The sequence below is a fragment of the Coregonus lavaretus genome (assembly GCF_964263955.1).
Source record: "Coregonus lavaretus genome assembly, contig: HAP1_SCAFFOLD_2709, whole genome shotgun sequence".
Classification (NCBI taxonomy): domain Eukaryota; kingdom Metazoa; phylum Chordata; class Actinopteri; order Salmoniformes; family Salmonidae; genus Coregonus; species Coregonus lavaretus.
The window spans coordinates 22,130-34,835 of NW_028156129.1; the positions used below are offsets into that span (position 1 = coordinate 22,130).

At 41.7% G+C, this 12,706-nt stretch overlaps 1 protein-coding gene across 1 annotated transcript; it reads right to left on the reverse strand.

Moving 5' to 3' along the window:
• Positions 1-2,516: 2,516 nt before the first annotated feature.
• On the reverse strand, positions 2,517-12,463 carry LOC311126756 (NLR family CARD domain-containing protein 3-like). The gene is made up of 7 exons (XM_084200741.1): positions 11,033-12,463; positions 10,592-10,765; positions 8,241-8,414; positions 7,445-7,618; positions 3,985-4,158; positions 3,709-3,755; positions 2,517-3,113 (listed from the first exon to the last, which is right to left on the reverse strand). Exons 1-7 carry the CDS (start codon positions 12,379-12,381, stop codon positions 2,587-2,589), a joined length of 2,619 nt encoding a protein of 872 aa, XP_084056867.1. The 5' UTR covers positions 12,382-12,463; the 3' UTR covers positions 2,517-2,586.
• Between the last annotated feature and the right edge of the window lie 243 nt (positions 12,464-12,706).

A 12,706-nucleotide genomic window follows, 5' to 3' on the forward strand; every position in this document is an offset into this window, starting at 1 on the left:
CGTTCGTAGGCATCAAATTGAGCGAATGCTGCACAGGTTCACTGTGTTGCAAACCAAATGGGTATAATGGGGTGATTGTTGTCTAATCGGGTGGTCTAGCTAATGGTTTTGTATATCAGACGCAGTTGCTACCTCAGATTATGAGCCTAAGCCTAGCAAGTGTCATGAAGTGTCAGGTCACTAGAGATCCTGGTTCGAATCCAGACTGTCGTAGCCGGCTACGACCGGGAGACCCATGACTAAAGAAATATGTAAATGTAATGAATGAGTTATGTAGTACCCACATATGGCCACAAGGAGGAGCAAGAGAGCCATAAACCCATACTGTTTTTTGCCATATAAACCCTAAACCTAACAATCAATCAAATGTATTTATAAAGCCCTTTTTACACCAGCAGATGTCACAAAGTGCTATACAGAAACTCTTACCCTACTTATAACCTATTTTAGCCGTAACCCTAACCCCTAATTCTAGGGTAGGGTGGCCTAGAACACTTTTAGAAACTATTTTAATAATAATATTATCTTAGTAAATACAATTATAGTATTAAAAAGCGTTTTGATTATTTTGTTGTTATTTTATTATATATATATATATTATTGCAAGGCAGAACACTTGATAAACATTAGTTTTATTTTTCTAATGTGGTTTCAACTGGGTGACCTAGTAACCTCTATGTGAAAGTCCAGAAATTGGCGTGGGACAGGTGGGTCAGGTTTGAGACTGATCTAAGGAATTAACAAGAAAAATACACTTTATTTCTCAGCTGCCTCACCAAGACTATATGTCCCATGATTTTCTAAAATGGTCACTCATTACTTTAGTTAGCTATATATCTCGTATTAGGCCTGTGATGCTTTTGAAAGAGCAACAAAATAGTGACTATAGCAGGTGTTGAACCCCGGGTAAATAATCACTAGTCAGATGCTCCAACCTCAACCCTAGTTTACATACATTATAAAAAATGATCTTAATATCTGATATTGGGAGTAATATCAGAAATTCCAGCCCGCCAATAAATTACATCAAATCAAATCAAATGTTATTTGTCACATACACGTGTTTAGCAGATGTTATAGCGGGTGTAGCGAAATGCTTGTGCTTCTAGCTCCGACAGTGCAGTAATATCTAACAAGTAATATCTAACAATTTCACAACATATACCCAATACACGCAAATCTAGTAAGGAATGGACTTTAAGAATATATACATATATGGACAAGCAATGACAGAGCGGCATGGACTAAGATACAGTAGAATATTATAGAATGCAGTATATACATATGAGACGAGTAGTGCAAGATATGTAAACATAATTAAAGTGACTAGTGTTCCATTTCTTAAAGTGGCCAGTGATTTCAATAGGCAGCAGCAGCCTCTAATGTTCTAGTGATGGCTATTTAACAGTCTGATGGCCTTGAGATAGAAGCTGTTTTTCATTCTCTTGGTCCCAGCTTTAATGCACCTGTACTGACCTCCTCTTCTGGATGATAGTGGGGTGAACAGGCAGTGGCTCGGGTGGTTGATGTCCTTGATGATCTTTTTGGCCTTCCTGTGACATCGGGTGCTCTAGGTATCTTGGAGGGTGGGTAGTTTGCCCACGGTAATAAGTTCGGCAGACCGCACCACCCTCTGGAGAGCCCTGCGGTTGCGGGCGGTGCAGTTGCCGTAGGATACTCTCAATCCCGACAGGATGCTCTCAATTGTGCATCTGTAAAAGTTTGTGAGGGTTTTAGGTGCCAAGCCAAATTTATTTAGCCTCCTGAGGTTGAAGAGGCGATGTTGAGCCTTCTTCACCACACTGTCTGTGTGAGTGGACCATTTCAGTTTGTCAGTGATATGTACGCAGAGGAACTTGAAACTTTCCACCTTCTCCACTGCTGTCCCGTCGATGTGGATAGGGGGATGCACCCTCTGCGGTTTCCTGAAGTCCACGATCATCTCCTTTGTATTGTTGATGTTGAGTGAGAGGTTATTTTCCTGGCACCACACTCCCAGAGCCCTCACCTCCTCCCTGTAGGCGGTTTCGTCATTGTTGGTAATCAAGCCTGCTACTGTTGTGTCGTCTGCAAACTTTATGATTGAGTTGGAGGTGTGCTTGGCCACGCTGCCATTGGTGAACAGGGAGTACAGGAGGGGGCTGAGCACGCTCCCTTGTGGGGTGTTGAGGATCAGCGAAGTGGAGATGTTGTTTCCTACCTTCACCACCTGGGGCGGCCCGTCAGGAAGTCCAGGACTCAGTTGCACAGGGCAGGGTTCAGACCCAGGGCCTCGAGCTTAATGATGAGCTTGGAGGGTGCTATGGTGTTGAATGCTGAGCTATAGTCAATGAACAGCATTCTTACATAGGTATTCCTCTTGTCCTGATGGGATAGGGCAGTGTGCAGTGTGATGGCGATTGCATCGTCTGTGGATCTATTGGGGCGGTAAGCAAATTGAAGTGGGCCTAGGGTGACAGGTAAGGTAGAGGTGATATGATCCTTGACTAATCTCTCAAAGCACTTGTGTGTGTGTGTGTGTGTGTCCAGTGTGTGTGTTTGTGTGTGTCCAGTGTGTGTGTGTGTCAGTGTTACCATGGTTATTATTTACAGGGACACTGAGGAGTCAACATCATGAACCCAAAACCCTGGATAGAGGGACTCAGTGAATGTGGAGTGGAATGTGTACAGGTGGGTCAGTGTGTCAGAGGAGACTCTGTAAAAGGACAGAGTGCCGGCTGGCCAGTCCAGATACACTCCTACTCTGTGGGAGCTGGAGGAGGGGACGTCTATGGTAGTGGACTTCTTATTGTGCCTGGCTCTGTAACTGTTGTCAGAGCAGATCAGACTCCAGGACTTGTCATTCCATCCAATCACACAGTCATCACCCCCTCCTCTCCTGCTGATTCCTTTATATGTCACTCCTATATCAACCCCTCTCCCACTCCTCTCTACCTCCCAGTAACAGCGCCCAGTCAGACCCTCTCTACACAGCACCTGTCTACAGTCCTCAAATCTCTCTGGGTGATCAGGATACGGCTGCTTCTCTCTCATACATGTCACCTTTCTGTTCTCCTCAGACAGAGAGAGGAGTCTGTTTACTGTGTTTAGGTCCAGTGTGAGATCACAGACATCTGATGGATGAAACCAGATACAATATTAGAAATCATCATCATTCACATTAGAATGTTAACTCACTTTTCACTAATTCATTTAATGTAGATGTTTCTAGGTATCAAAAGGAGAAGTTAAAGTAACTTGAGACTTGTTGAATGATCATATGTTATACTGTATGGTTATATAAAAGACACTTATTCCCATTAATTACACACACACACACACACACATCCTGAACACACACACTGGACACATACACACACACACACATTTCTAACGTAACTCGAACACCACACACACACACACACACACACACACACACATCCTGAACACACACACAGGACACACACAGGACACACACACGCTGGACACACACACACTGGACACACACACACACACACACACACACATTTCTAATGTAACACGAACATGCCACACACACACATTGTCAAAGCAACTCTTAGTAAATTTGGTGTCCCTGATTTGTGCTTCTGTAGAACTACAGCTGATATTTAATATGACCAAGTAAGTAATAATGGTGGTCTTTGACTTTGACTTCACTTGATTTAAGACTTATTCTTAGTCATATTCTTCACAGCAGTCAACACTCACATTTTCTAAGTCCAGGTTTCATTGTGTTCTCTCCACCATATTCCACACTGTAGAGGTAAGCAGAAGAAGAGACAGTCATTGAGGGATACACCTTAACTCACACACACACACACACACACACACACACGCACACACACGCACACACACGCACACACACACACACACAGACACAGTGTTTATATAACTTAGTCCAAGTGGTGGTCAGAATGTTTGTCTTAACTAGCCTGATAACTTCAACATGTCTGATATGAACATTGACATAAACCCTCTACATACTTGAGTTTCTCCATTCTGCAGTGTGGATCCTCCAGTCCAGCAGAGAGCAGTCTGACTCCTGAGTCTCCTGGGTGATTGTAGCTCAGGTCCAGCTCTCTCAGGTGTGAGGGGTTTGACTTCAGAGCTGAGACCAGAGAAGAACAGCCTTCCTCTGTGACTAGACAGCCTGACAGCCTGCAAAGAGTCAAATCATATTAAAACCACACTGCTATTCTTTGGTGGTGAAAATAGTGGCAGTATATTTTTTCAACATTTTCAGATACATCAGCATCCTGAAACCTGCCATATATATTTATAAAGGGATGTATCATTATTAACAATAACAAATGATTATAATATTGCTTGTAGATAGAAACATGTATAGTACAAATATTTGAGTAGACTGACCAGAGCAGTTTAAAAAGCATTATCAGTCAAAAGACAGACAGTGAGGTATCAGATTTAGATTGTATTGAGTATACAGCCCACACCATATCTAGTTTGACAGTGAAGCTAACATTTTAAATGTGGCTCTATACTCCAGCATTTTGGATTTGAGATCAAATGTTTCATATGAGGTGACAGTATATAATGTCACCTTTAATTTGAGGATATTTTAATACATATCTGTTTCACCGTTTAGAAATGAAAGCACTTTATGTATCTAGTCCCCCCATTTGCAGAAGTCATACGTATTCTGACCAATTCACTTATAGTGTATTAAAGTAGTCAAAAGTTCAGTATTTGGTCCCAAACTCGTTGGTTGCATTTGCAGTTTGTTTTGGTTGTGTTTTGGGTTATGTTTTGCCCGATAGTAACTGAATGGTGGATGATGACTGGAGTAAATGTATGTCTAAGTGAGTAGATAACATGTTTCTAAACACTACTAAATTAATCCTGATTATGCCATGATGAAGAAAAATCATGGATGAATCATGAATAATAATGAGTGAGAAAGTTACAGAGGCTACAACAAAACATGCTAACCTCTCACCATTACCAATAACAGAGGGGGTATGATCCTTGTTCCTCTGTAACTTTCTCATTCATCATTATTCACGATTCATTCATGATTATTCATAATGATGGTAGCATCCACATGAATGTAGAAGTGTTCAGAAACATCTTCTATTCTTACTGACAATACAAGTGAAGTGATTCTAAAATGACAGGACATTATTCACCATTCAGTTTCTATTAGGAAATACATAATCCAAAACACAACCAAGACAAACTGCAAATGCATTCAACAAGTTTGTATGTTCACAAGCTTGATGTAATCACTGCAGGTAAGGAATATGGGACCAAATACTGAACTTATGACTACTTTAATACAATATACAGTGGGGGAAAAAAGTATTTAGTCAGCCACCAATTGTGCAAGTTCTCCCACTTAAAAAGATGAGAGAGGCCTGTAATTTTTACAGGCCTCTGTCGCAGCCGGCCGCGACCGGGAGACTCATGGGCGGCGCACAATTGGCCCAGCGTCGTCCAGGGTAGGGGAGGGAATGGCCGGCAGGGATGTAGCTCAGTTGATAGAGCATGGCATTTGCAACGCCAGGGTTGAGGGTTCGATTCCCACGGGTGCCAGTATAAAAAAAAAAAATGTATTCACTAACTGTAAGTCGCTCTGGATAAGAGCGTCTGCTAAATGACTAAAATGTAAATGTAAATGTAAGACAGACAAATTGAGAAAAAAAAATCCAGAAAATCACATTGTGGGATTTTTAATGAATTTATTTGAAAATTATGGTGGAAAATAAGTATTTGGTCACCTACAAACAAGCAAGATTTCTGGCTCTCACAGACCTGTAACTTCTTCTTTAAGAGGCTCCTCTGTCCTCCACTCGTTACCTGTATTAATGGCAACTGTTTGAACTTGTTATCAGTATAAAAGACACCTGTCCACAACCTCAAACAGTCACACTCCAAACTCCACTATGGCCAAGACCAAAGAGCTGTCAAAGGACACCAGAAACAAAATTGTAGACCTGCACCAGGCTGGGAAGACTGAATCTGCAATAGGTAAGCAGCTTGGTTTGAAGAAATCAACTGTGGGAGCAATTATTAGGAAATGGAAGACATACAAGACCACTGATAATCTCCCTCGATCTGGGGCTCCACGCAAGATCTCACCCCGTGGGGTCAAAATGATCACAAGAACGGTGAGCAAAAATCACAGAACCACACGGGGGGACCTAGTGAATGACCTGCAGAGAGCTGGGACCAAAGTAACAAAGCCTACCATCAGTAACACACTACGCCGCCAGGGACTCAAATCCTGCAGTGCCAGACGTGTCCCCCTGCTTAAGCCAGTACATGTCCAGGCCCGTCTGAAGTTTGCTAGAGTGCATATGGATGATCCAGAAGAGGATTGGGAGAATGTCATATGGTCAGATGAAACCAAAATATAACTTTTTGGTAAAAACTCAACTCGTCGTGTTTGGAGGACAAAGAATGCTGAGTTGCATCCAAAGAACACCATACCTACTGTGAAGCATGGGGGTGGAAACATCATGCTTTGGGGCTGTTTTTCTGCAAAGGGACCAGGACGACTGATCCGTGTAAAGGAAAAAATGAATGGGGCCATGTATCGTGAGATTTTGAGTAAAAACCTCCTTCCATCAGCAAGGGCATTGAAGATGAAACGTGGCTGGGTCTTTCAGCATGACAATGATCCCAAACACACCGCCCGGGCAACGAAGGAGTGGCTTCGTAAGAAGCATTTCAAGGTCCTGGAGTGGCCTAGCCAGTCTCCAGATCTCAACCCCATAGAAAATCTTTGGAGGGAGTTGAAAGTCCGTGTTGCCCAGCGACAGCCCCAAAACATCACTGCTCTAGAGGAGATCTGCATGGAGGAATGGGCCAAAATACCAGCAACAGTGTGTGAAAACCTTGTGAAGACTTACAGAAAACGTTTGACCTGTGTCATTGCCAACAAAGGGTATATAACAAAGTATTGAGAAACTTTTGTTATTGACCAAATACTTATTTTCCACCATAATTTGCAAAAAAATTCATTAAAAATCCTACAATGTGATTTTCTGGATTTTTTTTTTCTCATTTTGTCTGTCATAATTGACGTGTACCTATGATGAAAATTACAGGCCTCTCTCATCTTTTTAAGTGGGAGAACTTGCACAATTGGTGGCAGACTAAATACTTTTTTCCCCACTGTAAGTGAACATGTCCAAATTATTAAGACCTTTTCAAATGGGAGAACTAGATACATAAAGTGCTTTCATTTCTAAACAGTAACACAGATATGTATGAAAATACCCTCAAATAAAATATGACATTAAATACTTTCACCTAATATGAAACATTATATCTCAAATCCAAAATGATGGAGCATAGCACCAAATTTAAAACTGTAAGCTTCACTGTCCAAACACATATGGTGTGGACTATGTGTGCCTGGTAAACACATGTGGATCTAGTGAACAGTTATCACTTGTTGACCAACTACAGGAATACTGACCTCAGAGTCTCCAGTTTACAGTGGGGATTCCCCAGTCCAGCAGAGAGCAGCTTCATTCCTGAATCCTTCAGGTCATTGTTACTCAGGTCCAGCTCTCTCAGGTGTGAGGGGTTTGACTTCAGAGCTGAGACCAGAGAAGCACAGCCTTCCTCTTTGACTAGACAGCGTGACAGCCTGACAAAGAGTAAAATCATATTAAAATCACACTGCTATTCTTTTGGTGGTGAAAATATATATTTCAACATTTTCAGATACATCACAGTCCTGAAACCTGACATATCTATTCATATATGTATATATACACTACCAGTAAAACATTTGAACACACCTACTCATTTAACTATTTATTTAAAAAAAAAAAGTTTTACATTGTATAATAATAGTGAAGACATCATAACTATGAAATAACACATATGGAATCATGTAGTAACCATAAAAGTGTCAAACAAATGAAAATATATTATATATTTAAGATTCTTCAAATAGCCACCCTTTGCGTTGATGACAGCTTTGCACACTCTTATATAAAATATAATTTAAATAGTACAAATTAAGAAAAACCCTTGAATGAGTAGGTGTGTCCAAACTTTTGACTGGTACTGTATATAAATTAATTAATGTATCATTATTAACAGTAGATAACATGTTTCTAAACACTACTAAATTAATCCGTGTGTGTGTGTGTGTCCAGTGTGTGTGTGTCCAGTGTGTGTGTGTCCAGTGTGTGTGTATGTGTGTGTCCAGTGTGGGTGTGTCCAGTGTGTGTGTGTTCACTGTGTGATACAGGAATACTGACCTCAGAGTCTCCAGTTTACAGTGGGGATTCCCCAGTCCAGCAGAGAGCAGCTTCACTCCTGAATCCTTCAGGTCATTGTTACTCAGATCCAGCTCTCTCAGGTGTGAGGGGTTTGACTTCAGAGCTGAGACCAGAGAAGCACAGCCTTCCTTTGTGACTAGACAGCCTGACAGCCTGTAAAGATTAAAATCATATTAAAACCACACTGCTATTCTGTGGCGTTGAGGTGTTTTCTTTCTGAGTGAGTAGATAACATGTTTCTAAACACTACTAAAGTAATCCTGATGATGCCATGATTGAGAAAGATCATGAATGAATCATGAATAATAATGAATGAGAAAGTTACAGAGGCTACAACAAAATATGCTAACCTCTCACCATTACCTTGAAATAAAAGGCGACATTCTGTTCTGTCACCTAATATGAAACATTCTATCTCAAATCCAAATTGCTGGAGCATAGCACCAAATGTAAAACTGTAAGCTTCACTGTCCAAACACATATGGTGTGGACTATGTGTGCCTGGTAAACACATGTGGATCTGGTGAACAGTTATCACTGGTTCACCAACTACCTAAGAATAGTAAAGCCCCCTTTACTGGCTCAAACAGCTGACCAATTAGCCTGTTACCAACCCTTAGTAAACTATTGGGATTTTATTTTTATTTTTAACCTTTATTTAACTAGGCAAGTCAGTTAAGAACAAATTCTTATTTACAATGACGGCCAAACCTGGACAACACTGGGCAAATGTGCGCCGCCCTATGGGACTCCCAATCACGGCCAGTTGTGATACAGCCTGGAATCAAACCAGGGGGTCTGTAGTGATGCCTCAAGCACTGAGATGCAGTGCCTTAGACTGCTGTGCCACTCTGTTTGACCAGATACAATGCTATTTTACTGTAAACAAATTGACAACAAACTTTCAGCATTCTTATAGAGAAGGACATTCAACAAGCACAGCACTTACACATATGACTGATGATTGGCTGAGAGAAATTGATGATCAAAAGATTGTGGGGGCTGTTTTGTTAGACTTCAGTGCGGCTTTTGACATTATCGATCATAGTCTGCTGCTGGAAAAACGTATGTGTTATGGCTTTACACCCCCTGCTATAATGTGGATAAATAGTTACTTGTCTAACAGAACACAGAGGGTGTTCTTTAATGGAAGCCTCTCAAACAAAATCCAGGAAGAATCAGGAATTCCCCAGGGCAGCTGTCTAGGCCCCTTGCTTTTTTCCATCTTTACTAACGACATGCCAGTGGCTTTGAGTAAAGCCAGTGTGTCTATGTATGCAGATGACACGTCAGCTACTACATCAACTGAAATAACTGCAACACTTAACAAAGAGTTAGCGTTAGTTTCGGAATGGGTGGCAAGGAATAAGTTAGTCCTGAATATTTCCAAAACTAAAAGCATTGTATTTGGGTCAAATCATTCACTAAACCCTAAACCTCAGCTACATCTCGTAATGAATAATGTGGAAATTGAGCAAGTTGAGATGACTAAACTGCTTGGAGTAACCCTGGATTGTAAACTGTCATGGTCAAAACATATTGATACAACAGCAGCTAAAATGGGGAGAAGTATATCCATAATTAAGCGCTGCTCTGCCTTCTTAACAACACTATCAACAAGGCAGGTCCTACCGGCCCTAGTTTTGCCGCATCTAGACTACTGTTCAGTAGTGTGGTCAGGTGCCACAAAGAGGGACTTGGGAAAATTGCAGTTGGCTCAGAACAGGGCAGCATGGCTGGCCCTTAAAAGCACACGGAGAGCTAACAGTGATGACATGCATGTCAGTCTCTCCTGGCTCAGAGTTGAAGAGAGCTTGACTTAGTCACTGCTTGTTTTTGTGAGAGGTGTCGACGAGCTGAATGTACCGAGCTGTCTGTTTGGAATACTGGCACCCATGCATACCCCACAAGACATGCCACCAGAGGTCTCTTCACAGTCCACAAGTCCAGAACAGACTATGGGAGGCGCACAGTACTACATAGAGCCATGACTACATGGAACTCTATTCCACATCAGGTAACTGATGCAAGCAGTAGAATCAGATTTTTAAAATAGATACAAATACACCCTGTGGAATATACATATAGACACTCACTCTACACACACGTACACATGGATGTTGTATTGTACATATGTGATAGTGGAGTAGTAGCCTGAGGGAAAACACTAAATGTAATGGGTAAAGTGTTATGAAATATAATATCATGTAATATTTAAAATTCTATATAACTGCCTTAATGTTGCAGGACCCCAGGAAGAGTAGCTGCTGCCTTTCCAGCAGCTAATGGGGATCCTTAAGAAATAAAAATAAAAATACAGGAATACTGACCTCAGAGTCTCCAGTTTACAGTGGGGATTCCCCAGGACAGCAGAGAGAAGCTTCACTCCTGAATCCTTCAGGTCATTGTTACTCAGGTCCAGCTCTCTCAGGTGTGAGGGGTTTGACTTCAGAGCTGAGACCAGACACGCACAGCCTTTCTCTGTGACTCCACAGCCTGACAGCCTGAGAAAGAGATCATCATGATTTCACAAACACACTGTTAATTGAACAACAGTAGTGTAGAGTAGTGTATATTCTCTTAAACAACATATAGATTCATCTTCCGTCTCCTAGAATTGTATGGTCATATTGTTATACTAATGTGAACATCAATGCATTGATTCAATATGTTTTTCAATATATATTATATACATATTATAATATATATTTTCTCTAAACTTAATATTTCTTCCTGATGATTAGTACTTAAATGTCATTTTATGTACTCACAGAGCAGCTCTGGAGGCTTTGACCACTGGCAGCAGCCTCAGAAGACCTTCCTCTGATCTGGAGTATTTCTTCAGGTCAAACACATCCAGCTCCTTTTCTGAAGTCAGCAACACAAAGACCAGAGCTGACCACTGTGCAGGTGACAGGTTGGCTTCTGAGAGACTTCCTGATCTCAGGTAGCTTTGGATCTCCTCCACTAGAGAATGGTCATTCAGTTCATTCAGACAGTGGAACAGATTGATGCACCTCTCTGGAGAGGGATTCTCCCTGATCTTCTCCTTGATGTACTTGACTGTTTCTTCATGGCTCTGTGAGCTGCTTCTTGTCTTTGTCAGTAGACCTCGTAAGTGCTTCTGATTGGACTCCAGTGAGAGGCCCAGAAGGAAGCGGAGGAACAGGTCCAGGTTTCCTGTCTCACTTTGTAAGGCTTTATCCACAGCACTCATGTAGACAGTAACTTCAGTAACTTGCGGATCGGCCATTAGATTGTCATTGTTGTTGATGAATGAGAGGAACACATATACAGCAGCCAGAAACTCCTGAATGCTCAGATGCACGAAACAGTACACCTTGTCCTGGTACAGCCCACATTCCTCTGTAAAGAGCTGTGTGCACAATCCTGAGTAAACTGAGGCTTCATTGACATCAATGCCAGCCTTTTTCAGGTCTTCTTCATAGAAAATCAGATTGCCATTCACAAGCTGTTGAAAAGCCAGTTTTCCCAGTGACAGAATGATCTCTTTATTCCAGTGTGGACCTGTCTCTTCTTTCCCAAGATACTTTTCATTCTTCTGTTTGATATGAAACACCACAAGATGTGTGTACATCTCAGTCAGAGTCTTGGGCATCTCTTCTCTCTTGTCTGTACTCAACATGTTTTCAAGGACTGTTGCAGAAATCCAACAGAAGACTGGAATGTGGCACATGATGTGGAGGCTCCTTGATGTCTTTATGTGTGAGATGATTCTGCTGGCCATGTCCTCATCACGGAATCTCTTCCTGAAGTACTCCTCCTTCTGTGGGTCATTGAACCCTCGTACCTCTGTCACCTGGTCAACACACACTGAAGGGATCTTATTGGCTGCTGCAGGTCGGGTAGTTATCCAGAGGAGAGCAGAGGGAAGCAGATTTCCCGTGATGAGATTTGTCAGCAGAACATCCACTGAGGTTGACTCTGTGACGTCACAACAAATCTTGTTCTTCTGGAAGTCTAGGGGCAGTCGGCACTCATCCAGACCATCAAAGATGAACAGAACTTTGTACTTGTCGTAGTTGGAGATTCTTGATTCTTTGGTTTCCATTGAGAAGTGATTGAGAAGTTTAATCAAAGTGTGTTCATCCCCGTTCATCAAATTCAGCTCCCGAAAAGGGAATGAAAATACAAATTGGACATCCTGATTTGCTTTTCCTTCAGCCCAGTCCAGAATGAACTTCTGCACAGAGACTGTTTTTCCAATGCCAGCGACTCCCTTTGTCAGCACTGTTCTGATAAGTTTGTCTTGTCCAGTTAAGGGTTTGAAGATGTCGTTACATTTGATTGCAGTCTCTGGTCTTGCTTGTTTCCTGGTTGTTGTCTCAATCTGTCTCAGCTCATGTTCATTATTGACCTCTCCTGTTCCACCCTCTGTGATGTAGAGCTCTGTGTAGATCTTATTGAGAAGTGTAGGGTTTCCT

Coding starts and splice junctions, on each gene's coding strand:
- LOC311126756 (XM_084200741.1), bottom strand. CDS start 12,381: ATGAACGGGGATGAACACACTTTGATTAAACTTCTCAATCACTTCTCA. Junction 10,766..11,032: donor AAAGCCTCCAGAGCTGCTCT/GTGAGTACATAA, acceptor TCTCTTTCTCAG/GCTGTCAGGCTGTGGAGTCA. Junction 4,159..7,444: donor TGTAAACTGGAGACTCTGAG/GTCAGTATTCCT, acceptor GACTCTTTGCAG/GCTGTCAGGCTGTCTAGTCA.